Raw genomic sequence first — 27,427 nt, 5'->3', positions numbered from 1 at the left:
TGCCTGATACGATACTGGCTTATCTATAAAACAAACATCATGATCGTCCACAACGCCAGTGTCATAGAAAGACCCCTGTCTGAAAATCAGCAAAACTTGTTTAAGGGGCATTAAAAGATAAGACCTCATTAGCCCTTTCTGGAAATCAGTAGCATGTTTCAGTGTGAAAGTTCAAAGCAAAACTACTTCAAAGCTAGTTCCACAGAAGGTGCAGCAAAAATAGAAAATAAACCTCAGCGATCACAGAAATAAATCTTCCAGTGTCATCAGACCAAATGCGAACCTAGTAAGAATTTTTTTTTTTTAATTTTTATTTAAAATTTTTTTTCAACGTTTATTTATTTTTGGGACAGAGAGAGACAGAGCATGAACGGGGGAAGGGCAGAGAGAGAGGGAGACACAGAATCGGAAACAGTCTCCAGGCTCTGAGCCATCAGCCCAGAGCCCGACGCGGGGCTCGAACTTACGGACAGCGAGATCGTGACCTGGCTGAAGTCGGACGCTTAACCGACTGCGCCACCCAGGCGCCCCTAGTAAGAATTTTTAAAAACTCGATTCAAAGAAATCAGGGCACTTTCTAAAGAACAGCGAGTGAAGTCACTCTTCATAGGATGAGTGATTATTTCGTTCTTATTCACTCAGGAAAGGTCACATCATTCATTGAAAGGAGTGCTCTAAAATCAAAGGGTTTCTAATCAAATTAATCATACTGTTGCTCATAATATGCACTTTTTCCTCCTTTCCTCCTCGCCACGCAGCATAATGCGTTGCACGATCGGTTTATGCTTCCTGAAGAGTCCAACATCTCATGATTCATATTTATTTTTCTGCAAACATTTAAAGCCCTCTGTGTACAGACCCTTGACAAGGCCCCAGTGACACAAAGCCCTCAAGGACCCCAGAGCCTGAAAAGCGCCTTGAAAGTCACATAAAATAAAATTCTACAATTTGCTCTGCTAAGTACATCATTAACCAGATATGTAAATTAATATTAGCAGCATTTGATAGAAACACTGCTTTTAAAAGGAACGTTCTAGCGTAGTGCCCTCTGTCATGTCTCTAATATTCTACCATTTCTTTTTCAAGGGAAACTGGGTCCAACAGAGAGAGACCATTAGGCATATCATGGAAGTTTAGAGATGGTTATTTGGGACTTAACTTTTTATTTCCACATTTGTTTTACTTCAAGATAATTTAGGAACGGGCACTGATCTTGCTATTCAATTTCTATAAAAATGTTCCAGAATGGGTCCCACTTCCCATACATTTGTTACAGAATGTGTTGCAGAGATGATGGCCCCTAACCGTCTTTGATCATCCTCCAAGAAAGAACAAATCCAGGCACTATTCACATTATTCAGTATTTTACAATCACCTATGCTCACTTCCATACCTCTGTCATACGCCACAGATTTTTTTTCTAGAAGTCAGATAAGTGAAATCCAGTCTTACGACACTGAGAAGTGCAAATGGTGAACAGCTGATGTGTGTGCATAATCATTTCAAAGTAAATGAATAGGAAAAAGGTCAGGACTACTTGTAACTTCTTTTGCCTTTCTTAGAGTAGTAAAAAATCAGAGAAAGAGAAATAATAAAAGCAAAAAGTAGGAAAGCTATGAAAGCCAGTAAAGATTTGCGGGTGTGAAAAAAGCCGCATTCGGTGCACAGGGTGAATTCTTCTGGACAAAATCTCCCCAGAGTTTCAGGACCCGAGAAGCCATTGCTGTCAATCATTTTCCGATAATGTTTCATGGACGGTTTGGGCTCAAACTGATTTGCAGCGTAATGATAGAAGCCAAACTTTGGAGCTGTGCGATCATTGAATGAATAAGCAAAGTATCCACAAAGATTGACACCATCCAATATGTAGGCTAGAAAAACAAAAGGACAGAATAGTTATTAAAATTTTTTGCACGCAGCACTTCACTTTTACACAGCCTTGGTGCATCGGAGAAAATTTCAATACTATTTAATAAAACTAAATTAGGTTTGATCACAACAGGCTTCCTTCATGCGAGGACAAACATTGAGCTACAGTTAACGTAGAAGGTTTTACATAATTAAACCTACTATGATGTACTTGGGTTAAATCTTCATGCACAACGAAGGAGGTAAGACTGCTGTGAAGCCGCCTGAAATGGGGGACAAGAAAGTCCATGCTTTTATAGGCCCCAGCAGGTGCTAGGCATTCCCGCCCCCCCCTCCCTTCCCCCCCCCTTCCCCCCCCTCTTCCCCCCCGGCTAGGGTCTTCGACTTTTAGCTAAACTCCATTATCCTGAGGGGAAAATACTAACTCTCTCTTGGACTTTTTCAGTGTGGCAAGGAATGGATAGCAAGCACTTTGCTTCCCAGGAGACAGTGGGTGTATTCGTTTGAGGGTGCCTATGGAGTACCACGCCCTCGCGTGACATACGCTTCGAGGGGCTGCTGTTTCCGGGGCTCCTTACCTTTCAGAGCTTCATTTACATAATTTTGCATGTAATACACCCTCAGCTTGTCTTGGGCTGCCTGCGGATCATCGTCTATGCCGTTGGATATTATATACATGGGGAGGTCTCCATACTTCAACTTCAGCCAGTTGAGAATTTTGCGTAAGCCCCAGGGCACTACTGCCACCTGACTGGGGGAGTTGAGCCACGTGATGTCGGTCATTTCCTGCACCTCCAGGTAATCGTTGTATTTCATTGGATCTTCTTTTTCCCAGTCGACGAGGATGGTGGTGTAATGGCTTACGGCCAGAAAGTCGAAGGAACCCCGGATTAGCTTTTTTTCATCCTCAGTGAAATAAGGTAGAAGGAAATTGTTTCTCTGCGTGAGCCAGTCCCTCATCACACGCGGGTAATCCCCAGAGCCGAAAATGGGCTCGGCCAGCCAGCCAATGTCAAATTCCAAAACTCTCTCTGCCACTTCTTTGTCCTTTTGGGAGAAAGGGCAGGCCGGCTCTATCCAGTCGGCCTGCAGGGCTATGGATATTTTCCCCTTCTGAGAGCCCCGAAAGTTTTCATCGTACACGCGCCAGGCCAACGCGTGAGCCTTCAGAAGATTGTGCCCCGCGCTGTAGGTCATGTTCCGTGTGTACGGCTCGCCCATCGTGATCCAGAACTTGACGTGGTGGCCGAGATCCTTGAAGCACAGCCGGGCGTACTCTGCAAAAGCCGAGGCGGTGTGGGGGTTCTCCCAGGCTCCGTGCTTGGCCAGGGGCCGCGGCAGCCCTTGGTGCGGGGCCGCGGGTCGCCAGAGCGCCACCACCGGGGTGATGTTGGCGCGCACGAGCTCACTGACCACGCAGCGGTAGTAGTCGAGGACCGTGTGGTTCACCTGGGACTGGTTGCCCAGCGGCAGGATCAGGGCCCAGTCCAGGGAGAAGTGAAAGTGGGAAACGTGCATCTCCTGGAGTAAGGCTATCTGGGGCCGGATGGCAGCAAAGTCCACGCAGTAGGACTTCCGCTTCTTGGTCACAACCCCGTCCACCTTAATTAGCCTCTTACTGTGGTGGACGTCCCACAGGTAAACGTTCGGGTCGGTAAACTGAGACAGAGTGGTGTCCACCTGCCAGCAGAGGAGTAAGCGTTAGCTTCACGAAATTCCACGCAACGCCTTCCGCGAAGCTAACAAGCAAGAGGGGCAAAAATAGAGCCTCCCTACCCATTTCAACCATTCCTCCCAAGTCGTTAAGTTCCTGGGGAAAAAAAAAAAACAAAAACATTCCACTCTTTGATGCCTATTTGTTTTACCCCTAGCTCTAACTCTTGATCATTTCAGATGACAATGTTTCTCACACACCTCTGGTCTGTGTTAAGCAAGCATGTTTGAAGGATTGCATTTTAATATAAAAAAATTACTAATATTATGAGACTCCCAAATTTAAAAAAAAAAAAAATAGATGAAAAGAGAAAGCCTAAAACCTGAGTTAGAATCAGAAAATGCAGAATGGTATGTAAAAACTTAAATCATGGGGGCGCCTGGGTGGCTCAGTGGGTTAAGCGTGGGACTCCTGGTTTCGGGTCAGGTCATGATCTCACGTTTCCTGAGTTCGAGCCCCGTGAGAGGCCCTGCGCTGAGAGCGCAGAGCCTGCTTAGGATCCCCTGTCTCTTCCTCTCTCTGCCCCTCCCCCCCTTCTCTCTCTCTCTCTCTCTCTCTCCCTCAAAATAAACTTTAAAAAGTATATTTAAAAAAATTTTTAAAAATTAAACTAAATTGTACTTCTTAAAATCGTGTTCCAAACTGAAGTTTGCTGTAGATAGAGACCATGCTAAAAACCAGTGACTGTTGCTTTTTATTGCCTTTCGTGTCAAAGACCAGATTTAACCAATTCAATCTGATGGTAAAAGTGATAGAGAATGTGGTAATGAGGAACGATGTTGTCATTTCCACATATCGGGCTATTTTAACATAGTTTTTAGATTTTTCTACATTATTTTTCTGTGATGATCATGACAATAATGGTTGTCAATCATCTGATCCATAAGCCTCCAAAATGGAAATAAGTATTTAGGAAGAGCAGACACGTTGTAAAACTGAAATCATAAAATCCTCCCTCCACGTGTAAACCATGGAGGAAAATGCAAGCTGAAAGTTCATCCCAAGGAACCACTTGATGGAACCAGTTTTCTCCTCAGAAACAATCCTGTTCAAACAGGCCCCTTGGTTTGACCCTCTGTATGCAAGCTGGGGTCTAACTCCGTTTAGGGACCTCTAGCAGAAGTTTTGTTGCATTTTGCGGGCCTGAGTTGCTGTTCCTCTGGAGGGGTCAGTGCTGTGTTTATAAAGGAAAAGTAATAAAAACCCAGCGTGTCAGAGGGAAATTGCTTTCTCTGGAGAACCGTCTCTTGTAGATCACCCACGCATGCGTGTCCCCTAGTACGGTGGGAATGCTGTGAGAAGTATTTTTCCACTGTGATGCACCCACAAATCTTGTTTCCTCAGCTTTGCAAGAGAAAATATTTGCATGCTCTTTTGAAGTGAAAGTGTTCATAGCTTGAAGGAATCCTTTGGCTTATTTTTATAGAGCTCTGAGTTGACTAAATTTATACATTTTCTACCACAATTTTTCCAAAACAGCAAGTTTTATTCAGTCCATGTGCAAATAAATATGAGAGGCTAAGGTACAATTTCTGGGGGGAGGGGGGAGGCGGGAATCTGTTTCTTGAAACTACAGGACGCTTCGAAATAAGTACTTAGGCACAATTCTATCTAACCTCTATTAATTTGTCAACTTTTCTTAATAAAAAAATGAAAAAATTAAGGGCAGCCTTTCAGAAATGGATATAAAGTATATATTTAGTTTATCGTGGAAGAAACCTTCTCTTATTAGTGGCCAATGTTAAACAGGCTTTATGTCCCCAGCATGTGGCAGGTTCTGTACCTATATTTAACTATGAGCATTAGTGGTTGTCCAGGGACAGTGACCCTGGGAGTCACTGAAATACCAGCCAGGAGGGAAAAGATAACTTTCAATGGTTTAAAAATTACTTCTCAGGACTTTAATTCAATGTACGAAAAGTATAGAGAACAGCTTGTAAATGTAAACATAGGCACACACTCCTCAGAACTGCCCTAATTTTACTTTGTCGGTTAGGAAGTTCCCTCGGGAAGGGCCCTGCCAAAATGATGCCAAGCTCAAGGTGAAAAGCAGAACAAAACAGCAGTGGCAACCTTTTCCCACTAGAGAGCTTCAGGAGAAGTTCACCCACCGAGGGTCTGAGAGTGAGTTGTTTTGTGTTTGGCTGGTTCGGTGTGGGAGAGACTGGGGAGCTCCAGTGGGTGGAGGAACAGAGACCCCCCCCTCCAACCACCACGACCACCACGACCCCGGAAGTGATGAGGTAAAATGGCAATGCAGCCTCAGGGGAAGGGTCCAGGCCTAATGTCTTGTTGGCATCAGATCAAATTTTAAAACAACGGCCCCGGAGGGGTAGAAAAAGCAATTCTCTCCCCATCTGCCTTCCTCCTCACTGCCATACCTGTTGCATCTGCCTAGAGTTTCTCTGCTCTCTTGAGGAAATAGGTGGTCCTCTTAAAACCTTCGCACTACTTCCCGGTTCCCAAGGCAAACACAGTCCTGGGGTGGGGAGCAGAGCAGGAGGGAAGGAGTTCCCTCCAATGTCCAGTCCCTCCCAAGTTCACACTGCCTGCACAGAGATGCTGGCGGAAAACTGAAGCGGGAACTACCTGCCCTGCTATTAGACATCAGGGTGGAGCATGAGCCCTCAGTGACCAAGGGCACAGAGCCTGGCAGGGAGTGGGGCCTGGCACAAGGTCATGACAGAGAACAAAGACCAGGGACTAACCCGTCCAGAGCACAAATACAGGGGAGGGAGGAAGGATGGGGAGCCCATCTCACCAGCCACTTCTGCACCTCCAGACCCTATTTGAAGCCCACTGTGGTTCCCACTTGCAGGAGAGAAATTAGGAAAAGGAGGTAGGAGCAGAGGCTGAAGGAGGAGAGAGAAGGAGGGCAGAAAACCCCAAACCCAACAGGGCAGAGCTACGCTCAGACATCCTGGCTAATACATGTCCCTCAGTCGCCTTTTAAATGTAAGAAGGGATTTAAGACTGAGACTTAAAACTAAGTTTTTTCTTAAATGTTTGTTTATTTTGGGGGGAGGGGGCATGCACAATCAGGGGAGGGGCAGAGAGAGAGAGGGAGACACAGAAACTGAAGCAGGTTCCAGACTCTGAGCTGTCAGCACAGAGACTGACACGGGGCTCGAACCCATGAGATCATGACCTGAGCCGAAGTTGGAAACTTAACTGACTGAGCCACCCAGGTGCCTTAAACCTAAGTCTTTTAAACGGAGGTCTTCAAAAGACCTAAGAATACAACCCAGCAAAAAATGTATGAAGGAATGTGTTATTTATTTCCTTATAAAGGACTGCCATTTGATGTTTACAAGAAAACAGCAACCCAGCTCAACTAAAAGACCCTCCCTCAGATCCAACCATTCTTCCAAATACTTGTTTTGAACTGAAGGGTAACAGAATATGCCACCCCAAAATATGACCGTAGTTCAGGGCCTGCCACCCCAAAATATGCCCCTCTGGTATACTATTTTGAGCTGTAGGCACTCAAATAATAACATGCAGGGAAAGGCTTTCTCTGAACTCCCCTTACCTGCCTAAAGACAGATGCTCCAGAAGGAACTCTGTTCTCATCAATCCCTCCCAGGAGTTTCATCACCCAGGGAAGATCGAGTCACGTCACAGGAGACCAGAGGCCACCATAAGACCCAGACAGACTTTATCAGAAACTCCTGTGGCTCCCATCTATCCTTCTAAGGGCCCATCCATCTTTCCTAAAAATTGCTTATTCTTCCCTAAGAGACATATATCCTACCTCTGCTTCCAGCTTTTTCTATTAAGCTGGTATTTAAGCCTAAATTCTAAGTAACCTCAAGGACTTAACTCATTTTTGTCTGAGTATCTCTCATGTATATATCAGGTACACATGTTAATATACTCCTGCTTGTGTTTCTCTTTTTAGGCTGTTTTTAATTTTGCCTATAATTAAAGAACTCAGAAGGTAGAGGGAAAGTGATTTTCCTCTCCTACTGCACCAGTGAGTTGGCTAGAAGCATCCGACAGCATGCTAAGTGCCAAATGCCTTTGCTTGTCTATGGATACCACACTTTGCCTCTGTCTCTTATTTTAATATTTATTTATTTTGAGAGAGAAGGAGTGTGTGTGTGTGTGTGTGTGCAAGTGGTGGAAGGGCAGAGAGAGAGAGAGTTCCAAGCAGGCTCGTGCTGTCAGCATGGAGCCCAACACAGGCTTGAACTCACGAACTGTGAGATCATGACCTGAGTGATCATGACCTGAACCAAAATCAAGATTCGGATGCTTAACCAGCTGAGCGGCCCAGGCGCCCATGTCTCTGTCTTGATTTCTATTTTCACACTCAGACTTTTCAACAACACCCCACCAGCACCTGCTCACTTAACACCATGCTCCATGCACTCTATTATATTATTTGTACATCAATCATTTTCCCTCAGTAGACCTCTATGAGGTTTTTTGTTTGTTGGTTGGTTTTTTTTTTTTTTTTTTTTGGTTTTGAGACAGGGTGCAAATAAGCGAGGGCAGAGAGAGAGGGAGAGAGAGAGAATCCCATGAGGTGCAGAGAGAGAGAGAGGAGAGGGGCTCACCCGAAGCAGGGCTTGTGTTCACCTGAAGTGGGGCTCAAGCATACCCTATGTGGGACTCTAAATCACGAGCTGTGAGATCATGACCTGAAGCAAAGTCAGATGCTTAACCAACTGAGCCACCCAGGCGCCCAGCAGTAGACATCTTTGAAATCAGGGGTCAATCTTACCCATGTCAGTGTGCACTCCCCTCAACGGAGCATCCCCGGCAATGAACACAGGGCTTTGTGCATGCTAAGCATCCAATAAGTGCCTCCTAAAATAGTCCATCAAGCTCCAGAAAACAAATTCCTTTAAAATTGGGAAGTTAAAAATATACTGAGGATTAACTAAACAGTAAGTGCTCAATAAATATTGGTTGACCATTTTGAAGAACTTCCTTACCCTTTCAATAGCTAGTTCTAGAAATGAAACTTCAAGCAGTGAACCATTGGAACAAGAGTTTTCACCGCTTGAGATGTTTCTGCAACAGGGTGCAGCTAAGCCCCGGCAGGGCTCTGCCTAATGTTCCTGCCTCAGACTCAGCAGCTCCACTGAGATCTCAGAAAATTTGAAGTTGTTTGTCCTATCTTGTTTATGGAAGAACTCAACTGCTTTAAAAAGCATCCAAAACCACTGTATTAAAAGGGAGTATTTTTATCTTTTTACTATCTTTTCAGGTATTAAATATTCATATATTTTAAATCTGTTCCTCCTTTGGGACTGATTTAAAGTGCAAGATGAAGCTAGGAAGATTTGTGGAGAGAAGGGTGCAATGTTCCAAATTGTGCCCTTAATGTTCTCATTAAGGAATCACGTCTGGCCCAAAGAATGGACAATGTGTCATGACAACCTAATAAGGAAGCACTACTTACTAGCGATAGGGCTTGGTGAGACTGCTGATTGGTTTTGTCAGCTGACTTACTTGAATGTAGTTGTCAACAATTCCCCAAGCAAAGTCACAGGGAAATGTCCCTTCTAGAGGTTGATTTTCAGGTAAAGGAGGGAAGCCATTTTTCTCTATCAGCTTTTGGTAGAACAAGGCTGAAGATTTCGGCAACAGTTTCTTATCCTGGCTTAGAAAGTCAACATAGAAGAGTCCACGCCTGATGCTGTAACCTCTGTGCCATTCGAAGCCATCCATAAGGGACCAGGCCGTGTACCCAATGACGTCCACCCCATCCAGCCTAATGGCTGCAAAGAGAAGAGAGGACAAGAACAATGTGACCCCTAGCCAGGCACTGGCCTCATGTGTCAAGAGCATTTGAGGGGTTTACTACTTACGGAAATAAGTTGCGTATAATGGTCACTGATTGGTAAACCAATGACCTTTCTTACTAATAAAAGGCTGTCACACTTGGGTAATTCTGCAAACAAATGTCTTCACCAACATGCTTATCTCCAGTATGCTTTTACTTGGAATATTTTTATTTCCAGTAGGTGTTCTTTGGGCCTGAGATGATGGTCTTGCTCCATTTTCTATCCTAGCATTGTGCTTGCCACAATAAGTGAACACAATCTTTAAAAGAATAAACTACTTAATATTTTCTTCAGAAAGGGTTGATATTCTTTTTTCTTTAAAAATTGTTTTATTCAGTGCAAATAATAAGAACCCAAAAACATGTACAGAGATCTAGATGTCCTGGGATTCACTTAATCCTTAATATAATCTAAAATTCTAGAGTACTAACTCTGAAAGTCAAGTGTTTTCACACATTATAACCCAGTTTCTCATTTTCAAAATGAGTTTAAAAATGAATTTAAGTTCCTCAAGTCCCCAAATGAGAAAGGTGTTACATAAGTGCATTTCTACTATTGCCAAAATGAATTTCTTCATTACAATTAAAATCTATAAATTCACATAGTTTATTACAGATCATCTGAAAGATTTTCCTGTTGCTTTCGGCAAGAAATTAGAATTTTGTCCCCAATCCTACCTTTTAAGGTTTCCATTACGAATTTTTTGAGGTAATACATATATTTGGCGTCATCTCTCTTGGTGGTCCCTGAGACAAACCAACCATTTTCCACAATAAATATTTGAGGGTGGTTATATTCAAGGTCAATCCAAGAAAGGAGTTGCCTCAGGCTGGGAGATTCTAACTGGCGGAACTTCATGTGGGGGTCCAATAGTTGAAAACTCAAGGTTGGTCCAAAAGAAAGAGCAAAAAAGTCAGCTGTTCCCTTAATGAACTTTTTCTCAGCTTCAGTAAAATCAGGCAGAAGACGTGAAAGATTATTCTTCATGCTCTCAGGATAGTCACCATCAATAAATATGGGTTTGGCAAACCAGCCTAGTACAAAGTCAAGAGACTTTTGACATTCTTTGATGCTGTGGTCGGTCATTCTTCGAGGATTGATCCAGTGGGAGCTTAGGGCGATGGAGACCTGGCCTCCCTGAGTTGGACGGAAAGAAGTATTGTAGAGATGCCAGATTTTGGCATGAGCCTATAAAAGAAAAGCCATGGTGAATTTATCTCTGATAGCGAGAAGAAATATGTAATACATTTCTGAATCCTCAACTCTGTTGGTGTCTGTTTCACATCAAGCCTAACTTAATGAATCACCCCACAATGTAAAAGTCACCTGGAAACAATAAATTATTTCAGGGGTAGGTCAGCCCACAGTGAGCTGCTACCACGACTGGAATTATTTCTATTGTTTTTCAGTAGCCAGTGGAAAATGTGAATTTCTTGTCTTGAAGTCATTATTCATACTTTGAGAAGTTAATGAAATAAGAATTTGTTATAATATCTTACTACTTAATTGACTTTGGATTATGTAATTTTTAATTAATAGGCTTCGTGAAAAGAACCAATCCTGCATTATGATCACACCAGGAATTTCTAAATAGGATTATATATTTTTTATCCTAAGAGACTGGGAGTTTTCGAGGTGACTCAAGTTGTTGGAGTCAATTTGATATTTTGTATTCATCTCTCACGGCTAAAATTCTAACACGTGTCCCTTTATTCTTAATTTTTATTTTTCCCCAAGAAGAATCAGCACAATAAAGTAAAGGGCCAACTCCAATATCTAGCCTCGGCCCACCCTCTGGAACACTGGGACAGTGTTGGTTCGCACAGGACCCAGAAGTGCGAGGGTACGAGCCAAGAGCAAGAATCACCCAAACTTGGCTTTGAGGAGATCAGCTGTCCATAGTTAGTCAGCACTCAGCTGGGAGTTTCCTACAGCAATGAAATGGGCTTTGCTTAAGATTAACTTTATACTCCCATAAAATCTTAACTGACTTCTGATATCTCATTTTCGCTTGTTTTCTTTGTATTTATGAAGACCAGTGAGGATTACAGGGTTTTTCCTCCCTTATTTGAATTTTCTCTTTACTTTTGAATTCCTTGATTTACTCTCCATATTTTTCTACAAACACAAGGGCTGTTTATTGGCCTTTTACTCCCCTAATATATCCTCCTTGAAAACCTCATTCCAGTTCTCTGTTTGACTCATATTCTCCAAAATGATCATGCCAATTTCATCCCGCTCCCTGGGCCTGAAGAAGCTCTTTCAGTATGCCAAATATGCTCTTCATTTTCCCTAAATATTCTTCTCGTGGTTCATTTCAGTGCAGGTGTCCAAGAATGATCTTATCACTGTTCTTATGAGTTCAGCCAAATATTTCAGTGGAATAAAATAGTTTATTGTCTAACTTTCATTTTTAGTTTCTTAGTAAATATCTACTATGTTTCATTCCACTGAATATATTTTTTCATGACCTGAAGCATCTACCCATATGCTAAGAAGAAAAGGGAGAATAAAAGATTGATCAGAAGAATAGTAGCATTCACCCATGTGGTTCAAGGCAGGGGGGGGGGCTCAGTCGTGCTACGCTGCTGGTCTTGTGGTGTCTCCCATCTTTATCTTCCTCCCCTCCACCACCCGATATCTCTCTTCCCCATTGTCAAGACATCTCGTCATGTCGCTTAACAGTTAAATAGAAAAGAAAAGGAACATCTCAGGCTAGTCCTCAGAATGTCAGATCAGGGCACTTTCCTAACTTGGCCCAACTGAGGCCCACAGGCACTCGTGTTCTAAGTCTAACAGACACACCTCGACAGACCAGCTGCTGTGATAAAAATGAGAGGCCAGGCAAGAGTGAGAGCAACCCAAGAACTTCCTAATCTGGGTCAGTTTTGCAGGTAGCAGAAGTAGGAGTCCTACCATAGAATAGCCTACACTAATGGGCCACTCCTCTAACCTTGGATACTTTGACACGGTGCAGAAGAAGTCTGGCTAGGAAACCAATGCCCTGGGCCACACAGAAATGTACACGTGATCTCTAATGTCAGATAAACTTCCTGCCCTGTCACATTTTCGGGTGCCTTTAACCACACTACCTAACCTGGCAGGTGAGACTAACTTCCTTGTGTCTTTCACAGAGATGTTATGACAATTAAATAATTTACATAAAACACCTAACACAGAGTCTGCATTCAATAAGGTCTCCATGAATGCTTACTCCTTCTCTCCTTAAAGGATGAACAGAAAAAAAAAAAAAAGGAAAGCATAGCAGGTCCAGGGAATATCACCTGCTAAGGAATTCAGCCCAAGAGCACCCAAGTGAGGTACTGATGCCACCTGGGGTTTGGATTAGAAGAGGCTTAGGGCTTAGGTTGGGATCCCATCTCCCCCATCCATTACCAGTGTGAGCCTCAGGTACTTCTCTGTATCAATGGGGACAGCATCTATTCTTCTGCAAGGACACGATGGGGATCATGTGATATGATGCAAGTAAAAATGTCTACTAAGTAGTTTATTATTTTACAGAAGTATATATTTGCAGCATTGGGAAGTTGATGGTTAATTTTATATGTCAATTTGACTGGCCTTAGGGCCCCCCAGATAGCTGGTAAAATGCTTGTCAAGGGTTTAGCTAAACTATGCCATGGTAATGCTGCCTCAGCAGCCATTTTGTTTGGCCATGCAGCCTTGAGGGACCTTGACCTGACATCAGCCCCTCCTGCAAGTGCATGCCCTAGACAGCAGCCTGCAGGGTCACAATCAAATTTAAGGTCCTGACATGACCTCCCTAACCGCCCTTGTGATCCAGAATCTCCCCTTGCTCCCAGCCCCTGTATGCCTTATGGGCCCTTTAGATAGACCACCATGGAGCTTACTAAAATCCTCTTTCTGGTTTGAATTGACCAATCTGGTCCTTGCCTAAGAACCCTAATCAAGCCATGTATTTGGGTTCTGCCTCTCTCTTTGTCTGTACTCTGCCTTGACCTCCCCATGTGGCCCCTTAAGGCCGAGTACTTCCTCCAGGACCTGTGAGTAACAGACTTCTCTATTTCAAGTTCTCTTGTGCTCTGTTGTTGAACTGGGGCTCACCATACAGCACTATGCTCCACTTAACAAATGTTAATTTAACAAAACCATAACAACATTATTTCTGGGTGTGTCTATGAGGGTATTTCTGGAAGAGATTAGCATTTGAATCAGAAGGCTGAGTAAAGGAGACCACCCTCCCCAATGTGGACTGGCATCAACCCATGCATTGAGGGGCTGAAGAGAACCAAAAAGGGAAGGAAAGGTGAACTGTTTTTCTGGAGATTGCAAACAAATATAGAAAGCATCTTGGATGTCACTTGTCTTAACCATTCACCCTACTCCCCAAACCCCTACTTGATCTGTTATTTGACTGCTCTCCACCACAGCCCAACTTGGTGGTCATCCCACTCATGGAGGCCCCCCACCCTCACCTCCACCCAACCTGCCACACTGGGCTGCATGTCCCTCCTCTGGGTGCTCTCTGAGTCTCAGGCATACCTCTCTCTTGCATCTACTGCAGGTAATGATGCCTTCCTCCCCAGACTGAGCTCCCTGGCTTTCCTCATCCCGTTCCATTGCCTGTTAAACTGAACTGAACCCTGCTTCATTCACCTTCATTCCATTTTCTGATGGTAGATTTGAGTAGTCGACTACTATAAGGCAAGGTGTGGGACGGTCACTACTTAAGGTGTGGCAACAACTAAGGACAATTAAGAGGGACACATGGTTATGTTTGGTTTTGCATTGCTTTCTAATTATTCCAGGTACGTTAATCTTACAAACTTGTTATTTTAAGATTGACATTTAATAAAGCTATTGACATAGACTCAGGGAAGTAATTAAGGGTGTATGTAAGAATGTTTATCTATGAACTATTTCCAATAGCAAAATATTGAAACAATTGAAATGTCCAATATTCAAATACATTCACACCCACAGGAGCTGGATGGCTGGCCCTGCTGAACTGTCCATGATAGTAATTTGAAAGCCGTGATCTCAATAACCCCTGCCTAATTTTTCTTTGTTGTGCCTTATGGTCTCTGCCTCAAGTCCTGAATCCCGGGTGCATGGAACCCTCCACGAAGGTCTGAAATCGCTAGGCTCCCATGCCTTCATGGGTGCATCTCTCTCAAGTTTTCCTATCCCCAGTCCTCCAGTTCCACCCCGCTTCAAAACTCAGCTCAGACATCACCCTTCTGGGAAGTCTTCCCTGACATCTTCCCTCTCTCTGCCCTGAAGTGTCCACTTCATGAGTCTCCACAGCTGCCCTCTATCAAAGACCTTCACCATATTGGGTTGCAATCATTCAAGTGTCTAGATTGTAGGTGTTTCCAAGTCTTTGACTAGGTCTTTTATGTGTCTATTCCCAGATTCTAGCAAAGTGTCTGGGGCAGAATACGTATAACAAACAGATATGGAGGAATGAAGGCTGGCAGTGAAAACCTGACCAAAGAGTGCCGACACAAGCGAACATTTTTCTGAGCCAGAACAGGAAAACTCTCATCACATACCCTGGTTGTATTTTATTTCTGAGACCTTGAAAGACAGAAAACTTTCAGGTGCACACCATCACAAAAATAAATTAGAATGGATTTGGCATAGTAGGCTCTTAAGAATAATACTGCATAGTCCCAAGATGTGCTAATAATCTAATGTGGGGCATATGACACGGTGTATAATGTCCTCTCCACTTCCTTCTTAGCCTCATTGTTGATTTTGCAATCTACGTTCTGAAAAATCTAAGAAAAAAAATTAATCTTATATTTCTTTCTGCCAATCAGCTAGTATCACCACATTTTAGAAGTCAACTGAAATATTCTGAATTCCATACACATATAAACATTTTCTCTCTGGTTAAATGACTCCTTGTCATTTACCTATTTGTACCCTTCACAGAGCTCAATGAAAACTTTCACACATACTGGGTATTTAAAAAATAGTGAGGGACGGGAAACATGGGAGATGAACCCCACGTCCACTCCAGCATTCTACCGCGGTTCGGTTTCCAGACTTGGATGAGGGAAATGAAGCCCAAGCAACACACAGCAGCACTGCTGAGCTGAGAAGGCAGAGCTCAGTGATACGGGCTGCTGAAGATCCACATGTTGAAGAGAAGGGCACAGAGGGAGGGCCCAGATTTCTGCATGAGGATTTCCCGGCAGTCCTTGGCTAACTATGAAGAAGATGAGATTCTGCAGGGCTTCACAAAGAGCAGACGCCACAGGTCTGAGAGCTGAACACAAAAGGCTGTACCTAGAGAGCCACAATAGAGAAACATGGCTGAATACTTCAGACATTCAACCGAAATTCATAAAGATCATACGTGAGGAATAAGGACAAAACTAAGACACACCAGCTCTAACAAAGACTACATCCAAGCCTAGTGGGCTCAAGAGAATCCTTGGTAAAGTAATTGCCTGGCAGAGCAAAGCCACACCCTTTAAAGGAAGTGGCATAAGCCAGACTTCCTATCATGTGTTATTTATATTGTCCAGGCATAATAAAAAAAATTACTAGACATTGAAAAAGCAAGAAAATAAAAATCTTTTTAAAAAAAAATCAAAAGGACAGAAACCAAAGCCAAGATGACCCAAAAGAATTTTAAGATAGCTATTACAAGTGTGTTCGAAGATTTCAAGAAAAAGATAGATATAAAAAGTGAGCGAATGTGGAATAACAGCATATAACAACAGAGAAATGGAAACTCAAAGAAAGCATGACAATTCTAGAACTGAAAAGTAAAATATATAGAATGAAAATTTTGTCAAAGGGGATTAATAATATTAATTCTACATAGACTATATAATTAGGGTGAATAATCTCTATTTTAAAATTTTTTCATGTTTCTTTATTTTTGAGAGAGAGAGAGAGAGACAGAGCGCGAGCAGAGAGAGAAGGAGACACAGAATCCGAAGCAGACTCCAGGCTCTGAGTGTCAGCACAGAGCTCAGAGCAGGGCTCGAACTCATGAACTGTGAGATCATGACCTGAGCCAAAGTCGGAGGCTTAACCGACTAAGCCACCCAGGTGCCCCAGGATGAATAATCTTTAAAGAAACCACAAAAATATATTAAATGTTTACTTTAAAAGCCAGTAGGATAACAAAAATGAAATACTAGAAAATATTTGATTCACCTAGAAGAATGCTTAAAGAAAGATACAAACAAAAACCAATGAAATAAACAGAAAGCAAACAGCAAAATGGTAAACACAAACCCAATCGTATCAATAATTACTCAAATGAAAATAGACTAAATGCTCCAAGTAAAAGACAGATAGTGTCTGCTGCTGACAGCACAGAGCCTGCTTAGGATTCTCTCTCTCTCTCTCTCTCTCTCTCTCCCTCCCTCTCTCTCTGCCCCTCCCCACTGAAGCTCATGTGCATGTGCCCTCTCTCTTTCTCTCTCTCAAAATAAATAAGTAAACTTAAAAAAAAAAACACAAACTCTAACCCCAGGTAATTTCACTAGTGAGTTCTATCAAAGACTTAAGGAAAAAATATACCAATTCCACAAGAATTCATTTAGAAAATAGAAGAGAGGTCGTTCTCAATTCAACTTGTGAAGTTAGTATAACAGTGATGTAAAAATCTGCCAAAAAATTTAAGAAACGAAAATTAGAAACCAAACATCCCTGGAATAGATATGCAAAAAGTAACTGGAGGTCAAACACAACAATATTTTTTAAAATGTACCAAAAGAGGGGTGCCTGGGTGGCTCAGTTAGTTGAACACCCAGTGTTGGCTCAGGTCATGATCTCACGGCTCATGAGTTCAAGCCTCATGTGGGGATCTGTGCTGACAGCACAGCCTGCTTCAGATTCTGTGTCTCCCTCTCTCTGCCCCTCCCCTGCTCATACTCTGCCTCTCTCTCTGTCCCTCTCTCAAATAAATAAACATTAAAAAAAAGGTTTTTTTTAACGTACCAAAAGAGAAATGGCATGGCATTACTAACATGAGACAAAATATAGTTTAAGTCAAAAATTGTTACAAGAGACTTGGGGCGCCTGGGTTGCTCAGCTGGTTAAGCGTCTGATTTCAGCTCAGGTCATGATCTTGCAGTTTGTGGGTTCGAGCCCCGTGTCAGGCTCTGTGCTGACAGCTCGGACCCTGGAGGCTGCTCCGGATTCTGTCTCCCTTTCTCTCTGCAGCACCCCCCACCCCCCGCTCACACACCCTGTCTCTCTCAAAAATAAATAAACATTTAAAAAATTTAAAATAAATAAATAAATAAATTGTTACAAGAGACAAAAAACATTACATATGGGTAAGAGGGTCAATCCTTCAAGAATATGTAACAGCTACAAACATTTGCACACGAAGAAGAAAAGAAAATTAATGAAACAAAAATTGATAGAATTGAAGAGAGAAATATATCATTTGGTAATACCTGTTGCAGACTTCAATACTCCACCTTCAGTAGTGGACAGAAACTCTAGACGGAAGGTCAACAAGTAAACAGAGGTCTCGGACATTACTAGAAGTCAATCCGAGCTAAGAGACTCACAGAACATCCCACCCAACGAGAACAGATACACATTTTTCTCAAGTGCACATGAGACATTCCCAAGAATTGACCATATGTGAGGACTCAAAGCAATCCTTAATAAATTTTAAAAGATTGAGATCATACAAAGTATCTTCTCTGACCACAGTGAAGTGAAACAAGAAATCAAAAACATTCATAAATATGTGGAAATTAAAGAACACACTCCTAAAAATCAACAGTCAAAGAAGAAATCACAAGGAACATTAGGAAACACTTATGAATAAAAACAAAAGCTGAATAAAAACAAAACCACAATGTACCAAGACTTAGAAGACGCAGCAAAAGCAGTACTCAGAGATAACTTTATACCTGTAAATCACTACATTAAAAAAGAAAGACCTCAAAGCAAGAACTTAACCTTCCACCTTAAGGAAAAAGAAAAAGAAGAGCAAACTAAACCCACAGCTGGCAGAATAAAAGGAATAATGAAGATTAGAGTAGATAGAAACAAGACAGAGAAGAGTGTCTAGACAATTATCTGATAAATTATCTAGACTGACTAAGAAAAACAGAGAGAAGACTCAAATTACTAAAATCAGAAACAAAAGTGGGGACACTATTACTGATCATTTCTGTATATCTATTTCCATAATAAAAGGATTATAAGGGAAGATGGTAAAAATTGTATGCCAACAAATGAGATAACCTAGATGAAATGAACAAATTCCTAGAAATACACAAAGTACTAACAACGGCTCAAGAAGATATAGAAAAAGGAGAAGGATATCACTTTCTTTAAATTTTATTTTATTTTTTTAGTTCTGCCTTTCGGTGTATGATTTCCTTATTGTTTAGGCTCAGACCTCTGGTACAAGGTTGGATGGGGGAGATACCATGTTTACTCACTGGAAGACTCAACACTGAAACTTATCCATCCTCCCCAAACTGCTCTCTAGATTCTGCACAATCCCATACAAAATTCCAATACATTTTTTTGTAGACATTAATGAGTTGTTTCTAAAATGTATGTGATTATTCAAAGGACATAGATAAATTAAAATAAATTGCAAGAGGGAGAACAAAGTTGAAGCATTCACAGGACCTGATTTCAAAACTTACTATAAAGCTATAATATTCAATATGGTGTGATATTGGCATAAGAATAGACAAATAGATCAAAGGAGAAGAATAAAGAATTCAAAAATAGACCTAATGCAAATTGATTTTGAACAAACCCTTAGATGGTAAAAAAAAAAAAAGCCTTTTCAACAAACTCTCTTGCAACAATTGGGAAACCATTATGGGGAAAAATGAACCCAACCTTACACCTTGCATAAAAATTCATCAAGATAGACCACAGGCCCAAGTGTAAAATATAAAACTATAAACTCACAGAATAAAACATAGCCTCTGGATCTCACAGTAAGGATTTCTTAGAATTCAGAAAGCACTAATCATAAAAGAAAAAACAGATGAAGTGGACTACATCAAAATTAAAATCTTCTCATCAAAAAAGTTAACAAAAAAGACAAAGCACTGAGGAGAAATATGTATATGTATAAAATATATATATATATATATATATATATATATATATATATATATACATCTGACAAAAGAGTTGTATTCAAAATAAATACAAGAATCCTATCAATTCATAACAAAAAAGAAATCAACCATATCGCCACCATGAACAACAGATCTGAGCAGACATTTTCACAACAGCATCTACACCAATGATCAATCAGCACATGGAAAGGTACTCAACACCAACATTATCAGGGAAATCAGGGAAATTATCAGCATATCAGGGAAATGCATTTAATGCATATTAAAACCACAGTGAGCTATCATATGCACAGGAATGCCACAGCTGAAGACTGACAGCAAATTCTGACAAGGATGAAAAGCAGCTGGAACTTTCATACATTGCTGCTTGCCAGCTGCTTGGAGTGTAATTAGTACCACCACTCTGGAAAATAATTCGTCAGTTTCTTATAAAGTTAAACATGGGCTTTCTCTATAACCCAGAAATTCCACATCTAGGTATTTACCCAAAAGAAATGACAAAATAGGTCCACAAAAAGACACAATGTCAAGATAAAAACAAGAGTGAACGGTTCAAGGATGCTTACAATAGCATTATTCACAATAGCAAAAAACTGAAAATAACACAGATGTCCATCAACAGGAGTATGTATAAATCCTGTCTGTTTTTACAATGCAATGCTACTCAGCAATAAAAAGAATGAACTGCTGTTAAATGCAACAATAGGGATTGGCCTCAAAAATATTATATTTAGCAAAAGAACCAAGACACAAAGAATACAAGCCTATGGTTGCGTGATTCCATTCACATAAAATTCAAAAATTAGCCTGCTGTGATAGAAATCAGAACAGTGGTTGCCTATGGTGGGTGAAAAATGATTAGAGAGAGTCACAAAGGGGGCTCCTGGGTCGCTCAGTAGGGTAAGCGTCTGACTTCAGCTCAGGTCATGATCTCACAGTTCGTGGGTTCAAGCCCTGCATCGGGCTCTGTGCTGACAGCTCAGAGCCTGGAGCCTGCTTTGGACTTTGTGTCTCCCTCTCTCTCTGCCCCTCCCTTGCTCACACTCCGTCTGTCAATCTCTCTCTCTCAAAAATAAATAAACATTAACAAATGAAAGAAGAAAAAAAGAGTCACAAGGAAACTCTGGGGTGATGGGAATGTTCTGATCTTCATTGGAATGTTGGTTACACAAGTGTATGCAGTTGCCAAAATTTAGCAAAGTATACATTAAAATATGTGCGTCAATTTTAAAGATCTATAGAGAAAGAAAGAAAACCTTAGTCACAGGCGAAGCTATTTTGGGGACAGAAATAGAGTTATCTAAGATTTACATGGCAAGAGAAAACTGATTTTCTCTGAAACACTAATTTATTTCTGAAACTATAGTAGTAATTTGTTGCTTAAAAAAATTTTGCAGTTGGGGTGCCTGGGTGGCTCAGTTGGTTAAGCGTCCGACTGCAGCTCAGGTCATGATCTCATGGCTTGTGAGTTCGAGTCCTGTGTCAGGCCCTGTGCTGACAGTTCACAGCCTGGAGCCCGCTTCAGATTCTGTGTCTCCCTCTTTCTCTCTGCCCCTCCCCTGCTCATACTCTGTCTCTCAAAAATAAACATTAAAAAAATTTTTTTAAATTTGTATTTAGCTTTTAATTAAGGGGATCAATACTCATTTATTCACTCACTCATTTATTCATTCAACAAATGTCCTAGGCACTTGTCTATGTTTCTAGAAATCAATAGGATTCAAAATAAGATTCTGATCTCATGCAGCTTACATTCTAGGGAGGAAGAGAGGTCCTTGAAATAAAGCTGAGTAAGAGAATCGGAGGTGGCAGGGGTCAGGATGGGGGAGTACAGTATGAAAGCCTTCTTTGAGCAGGGATGTTTGAGGAGAGGTCTATCAATAACATGACAAATGAAGGCTGCTAAAGGAGCCCTGGAGGGGAAAAGCATTCTGGGTAGAGGATGGGGCCAGTGTAGAGATCTGTGGGTCCTGCGGGCATGTGGCAGGTTGGAGGTAAACCGTACAGAAGGCAAAGGGAGAATCTCCTCAAAGAGAACATCAGACAAGACACTGAGCCCCCACTCCTCCTACCTCCAAGCCGAGTGGCTGTTGGAAATGACAGACAGGTGTGGGAGTTCAAAAGTCCACCTGAAAGGCAACTGTGGGATACAACTTACAGTCCAGAGGTCCCGCAAGGGATCAAGCTGAGATGGCAACATAGCTTGTCTTTTCCCTTTCCCTGTTCTGCTCTCATGCCCTCACTGACTTCTCTTGCAAGCACTTCTTGACTCAAGATCTGCTTCTTGGGGAGCCAGACCTGCGTCAGGCTGGGACACGGTTGGCTCAGCCTCATAGGGCGCAGTGAAGAGTTTGATTTTACTCCATTTTTTTTCTTTTCAAGTTTTTATTTAAATTCTAGCTAGGTAACATATATGGTAAAATTGGTTTCAGGTGTAGAATTTAGTGATTCATCCTTTACATAAAACACCCAGTGCTCATCACAAATGTCCATTGCCCATGTAGCCCATCTCCCACCCACCTCCCCTCCAGAAACCCTCAGTTTATTCTCTATAGTTAAGAGTCTCTTATAGTTGACTTCCTTCTCTTTTTTTTTTCCTTCCCCCATGTTCATCTGTTTTGTTTCTTAAATTCCACATATGAGTGAAATCATATGGTATTTGTCTTTCTCTGACAGGCTTATTTTACTTAGCATAATACACTTGAGCTCCATCCATGTCATTGCAAATGGCAAGATTTCCTTCTTTTTTTTTTTTTTTTTTTGATGGCTGAGTTGTATTCCATTACACACACACACACACACACACACACACACACACTCATACCACATCTTCTTTATCCATCCATCAGTTGGACATTTGGGCTGTTTCCATTGTTTGGCTATTGTTGATAACATGCTGCTATAAACATCAGGATGCATGTGCCCCTTTGAATCTATATTTTTGTATCGTTTGGGTAAATACCTATTAGTACAGTGAAATTGCTGTTACATAGGGTAGATTTCATTCTAAGTTAGGTGAAATTCACTAGATAGTTAAGCTTAGTGATTAAGAACATGGGCTAGGTCAGACTGTTCTAAATCTGTACCCTTATTAGCTGTGTGACCTTAGACATATAATCTAACCCTCTGTGCCTCTGTTTCCTCATCTGTAAAGTAAGAACAAGTATAGCACCTTACGTTCATATCCTTACGGGGATTAAATAAGTCAATATATGAAAAAACTTATGATTGTGACCCATCGGGTAAGTTTACGATTCAGTGTGGCAGTAATGGAATTTAATTTATGATTTTTAAGAGATCACTGACTGCTATGTGGCAAACAGACTCCAGGAGGGCAACATAGGAACAAGGAAAGCAGTTAGGCAGCTATTGCTGTGGTCCCAGTAAAAGATGATGTTGGTTTGGACCAAAGGAGGTAGATAGAAGTGGCCAGATTTCAGCTATCACTGAAGGTGGAATCAATCAGTAGAACTAGCCGATGAATTACACGTGACTTGTGAGGCAGGGAAAGAATCAAGGACAACAGAGAAAGCAACAAGTAAGGGACTTGGGAAGGAAAGTGATCAAGTTCTGTTTGGACCATGGGTCTGATATTTGGGTGAAGATGCCTGGTTGATGGCTGGGTGTATGCGTCAAAAGTTGGAGAAGACATGGGTGGTATTAACAATCATTCAAATACATTTCAGAGGTAACACTGACAGGGTCACTTTTGGCTATCATTCCTCAGATATATTTTTTAAAAAATGAAATGGAATAATTCTTAACAGATTAACTTAATCCTACAAATAATCATAATTAAATTGACTGAGACCAGTGGCTAAAGAACTGAAATGCAGCCCATAAGCAAAAAATAATTCAAGCAGCTAATTTCTGTCTACTTTCCACCCAAGAAGAGACCTCGAGGTGTTGTGTAGTTCTAAATTAGAGGTACATTCTTTTAAGAAAGGTCAAAGGACTAGACAAATTTTGGAGAGCCCCAGAGATTTGCTATTTTCTCCTTTTGGCATCCTTTTACTACAAGAACAATATCACGATCACATGTCTAAGGACTTTCCTAAAAGTCACTGCCACCCTGTGCTGTTACACAAGTATGCCAGCTATCCAGTGTTCGTGTTTGTAGACCAAATTAACCCTTTTGTTTCTATGAGCACAGTTCTGTGGATTATAAACTGTTGTTACTACAGATGGAATTTCAAGCAGCCTCCACAAAACAACAATTTAAGAGAGCACAAAAATAATTTCCAAACATAACCTGCTAAAATGTTTAGCCACAAAAATATCAGGACCGGTAGTCTCTGTGTGTGGTTCCTCAAATGTTGCCCAGGACCTGACTCTACCATCCGAGTCCCAACCTGTGCCCAGGGCCTCAGCTCCACCTTCCCTGACACCCCGTGAGATACATGTATGGTAATAAGCAGCCGCTGGCCTTTCTTGCCTTCACTTTGGACTTCCGAGGAAGTAGAATTTCTAGCTTGAGCACCAAGCCTCATGGCCTCTCACAAGTTAAGAAGTAGGACTAGTACAGTTTCATTTCCATACAAGTTTCATATCTCATCCCTTCCCGACCAGCTCTTTTACGACAGACAAGTCAATTTCTCGATACGCCTCACCCAGGGCTCTACCTTGGATGACAGCCTATCAATCCTGAAATGGCATTCTACTTTTCCTCTGTTATCTGTGGCCCTCCCTGCCTCCTGTTTTGAATTTGTTTCTTCTAAGAAGAGTTCATAATTAACCCTGCTTACTCTTAGTGACATTTTCCCCAGTTACTCTCTGTAAAAGTCCACTCCTTCCAAATTCAGCTCAATTCTCCTCTCCTCTGTGAAGACTTGTTTGGCGTCCTGGATGCATTTAGACGTTCCTTTCCCACCGCACCCTGAACATATGTAGCTGGAGTAGAACCATGCTTCTTCATAGTTCTTCATAAATTAGTGGCTCTTCAGCAAGGCTCTACACTCCTCATCAACAGGAGTTGAATTGAAACAGCCTGAACATCTAACAATATGAGATTATTTATTTATCCTTTTAGTCAAATATTTATTGAGTAGCTACTATGTGCCAGACATAGTTCTTAGATTAGGTGAAACAATCTAAAGGGAAAACAATAAGGATTAGTTGAAATAATCCAGGACTGAGGGATTAAATGGAACAAATTATTTGTTAGCAAATAATCAAATGATCATCAAAAAACAAATGATCATCGTAATTTTCATAAATTATAGTTAGCTACAGATAAAGCAGGTGTAGTATTACCTAGTTTATGGACTCATCTGTACTTATATGAAATAAATAGACATAAGAGAGGATTTAGTTTCAACTTCAAGGTGAATGACCCAAGGCAGACCAATGAGAGATTCTCCCTGAGATTTTTCTGCTGTAGTGGAGACAAGGCTCTCCCCTCCTTCTGGAGTAAATCTGGGGTTGTTGGTATCGGAAAAGACCCTCTGCAGTGAGATGTAAAGAAGCCAAGCAAACCCAAGTGCAAGACAGAGAGAGGGAGGGAGGGAGAGAGAGATTGCCACCCTCAGCACCCCCCCAACATGGTAATAATTACCTGAAAGTCCAATTCCTAAAGTCCCTGGAGCTTTTCTCCAATTCTGTGAATTATCCCAGTGTCTTTCTATTAAAATCTCTTTTCTTCCTTAATCTAGTTTTAGTTGGGGTTGGTCATTTGCAAATATAGAATCCCTAAATACACATGTAACCAAATTTGAGATTCTATAAGACCTCACTCAGGTAAAGGTGTGCTTTTAAACTAGTCAAGACAAAAGCCGAGGTAGATTTTTTAAATCATGGCATGATTTTGGAGTTTTGTTACCTATAAGCATTTTGTCTGGATTTTTCCAAAGCAGGTTACATAAAAGGCCTTATTCATTTGTTTTTAAGCATAAACTTCCTTCAAATGAAGTAAAAGGCATTTCATAATTCATTTTGAATAAACACATCAATAAATCAGAGATCAAGTTTCTTGCCTCATTTATCTGTACAGAACTAATCAACATCAGTTAATTCATTCTACTTAATACTAAATCATGCTGCTATAAAAATCCTTCCAAATCACTGATGCCAGGTTGTTAACAAAATATCTGGCTTGTGACCAAAACCCACCTAGTCCACTAATCACCATGTTAGCGGAGACATAGAGGAGTTCCAATCCCTGGATTTTGTATCTCTGTTTTCCTAATAGCAACAAAATGAGAAGGGTGAAGGAACAGGTAGGGAGACATAAGGCTAGATGAGAAAAAGGGACAAGAAGATAAAGAACTCATATAAGGGATGTTTATCACACAGTCAGCAAAAGCATCCTGTGGTTCATCCATCAGCCAGAATCTTTTCAGTAAACATCCATTACTAAAATCACCAACGTAAATCTATAATACCCTCATGACACAGCTGCTCTCCAATTTCCACAAAACCGAGAAAAGTATTTTCCTCGTAATAGTCAGCTTTACTTTCTAAATGGTTTACCTCTGCCTCTTCTCCTAATTCTCCTGCTCTGAATTATCAACAGCAGATGCCAACTAAGTGACTCTCTCTGAGACTTTAAGATCATTTATCAGTTCACAGACTCATTTACGGCTCTTTGCTTTCAAAATAACTCAATTCCCCTCGCAGGTAGAGAACACTTTCCACCCAAAGAAAAAGTGACATGTAAGCGTGTGAGGGTTTCTGTGTTGTCAGATGGGGTAAGATTATGGAAATATAAAATATGATTTGTGGAGTAGCCAGTAGAAGGTAACTACCCCCCCATTTCCGCCCTCTTTCCCATTTACCTCATGTGGTGGCAATTTCTACCACAGTTCCTTGTCGTTTTTTCACGGCAGAGTCCAGTCGTGACATCCAGTTATGAGGAGCTACAGCAATTTGGAAAACCTAGACTAGGACTCATTAGAAATTATCAGAGTGTGCCGTGTATAGTAAGGGTAGGTAAGTGCTGCTTCGTGAAAGTTCCGTTTCAGTTGTGAATATGTCAATTTTTTACCATGGGTCAAGTTCCAAGCACTTGAAAATCACTGGTCTAAGTTAAGGGATGTTCTCATTGTGCAAGTAATTTTGAGCTGCCTGTATATTTATTTATTATATAATATGTATTATATACTAAGCATTTATTTACCTGCCTGGTTCAGTTCTAGCATTTGGGGAGGCAACAGCAAACAAATTGGGCAAAAATTTCTGCCCTTATGGAGCTTCTATTTTAGCAGAAGAGATAACAAAGGGCAAACATAATAAACATGACTATAAAGAATGTTAGAAGGTGGTAAGTGGTACAGAAAATTCGGAACAAAATAAGGGTGGTCTGGGCGCCAAGGAGAGGAGATGCATTTTCTTGGTGGTGCGTGCAACAATCTTTCATTTTTTTTCCCCCATTAAATATGTTGTGGTGTTAGTCTCCTTTGACATCTCTATAGGGCAAAATCCATATGTGTTCTTATTGGGTAAGAATCATCTTCATTAACATTTACCCTCACAGAACTTAAAGTACCCCTAATCCATAGTGAATAACAAATCAAGCAAAGGCACACCAGGAAATAAGGATCAGAGAATGGGATTGACCCGGGGAAGGCCAGCTCCAGGCCTCAACTCAGGAGATGCCCAGTCATTCGGCCCCATTCCCATATCTAGGAAAATTTTTCTGTGATCTTAAATAATCCTCAAAGATTATTCTTTAAAAAAATTTTTAATGTGTTTTATTTATTTTTGAGAGGTAGTGGGGGGGAGGGGCAGAGAGAGAGGGAGACACAGAATCCAAAGCAGGCTCCAGGCTCCGAGCTGTCAGCACAGAGCCCGATGCGAGGCTCGAACTTGTGAACCATGAGATCATGACCTGAGCCAAAGTCAGACGTTTAACCGACTGAGCCACAGGCGCACCCCTCAAAAAGTATTCTTTATCCGCCACTGCCCCTCCCCAAACTGCTCTCCTTGGGCTTTGGTAGGATTCATTTATGATCTAGAGACCTTCCAAT

General features: G+C 41.4%; 1 protein-coding gene across 1 annotated transcript in view; it reads right to left on the bottom strand.

Annotated features, from left to right (window-relative positions):
- Nucleotides 1-1,143: 1,143 nt before the first annotated feature.
- Nucleotides 1,144-27,427, bottom strand: part of KL (klotho) — a 46,112-nt gene continuing 19,828 nt past the window's right edge. Inside the window, exons 2-5 of the mRNA XM_045473640.1 lie at nt 10,059-10,569; nt 9,047-9,315; nt 2,448-3,549; nt 1,144-1,871 (exon numbers count right to left, since the gene is read on the bottom strand). Coding sequence (XP_045329596.1) covers nt 1,534-1,871; nt 2,448-3,549; nt 9,047-9,315; nt 10,059-10,569 — 2,220 coding nt within the window. The 3' untranslated portion in view covers nt 1,144-1,533. The remainder of the gene's footprint in view (nt 1,872-2,447; nt 3,550-9,046; nt 9,316-10,058; nt 10,570-27,427) is intronic.

The sequence above is a fragment of the Leopardus geoffroyi genome, chromosome A1 (assembly GCF_018350155.1).
Source record: "Leopardus geoffroyi isolate Oge1 chromosome A1, O.geoffroyi_Oge1_pat1.0, whole genome shotgun sequence".
NCBI lineage: Eukaryota > Metazoa > Chordata > Mammalia > Carnivora > Felidae > Leopardus > Leopardus geoffroyi.
This window is presented reverse-complemented; position numbering and strand designations above follow the sequence as displayed.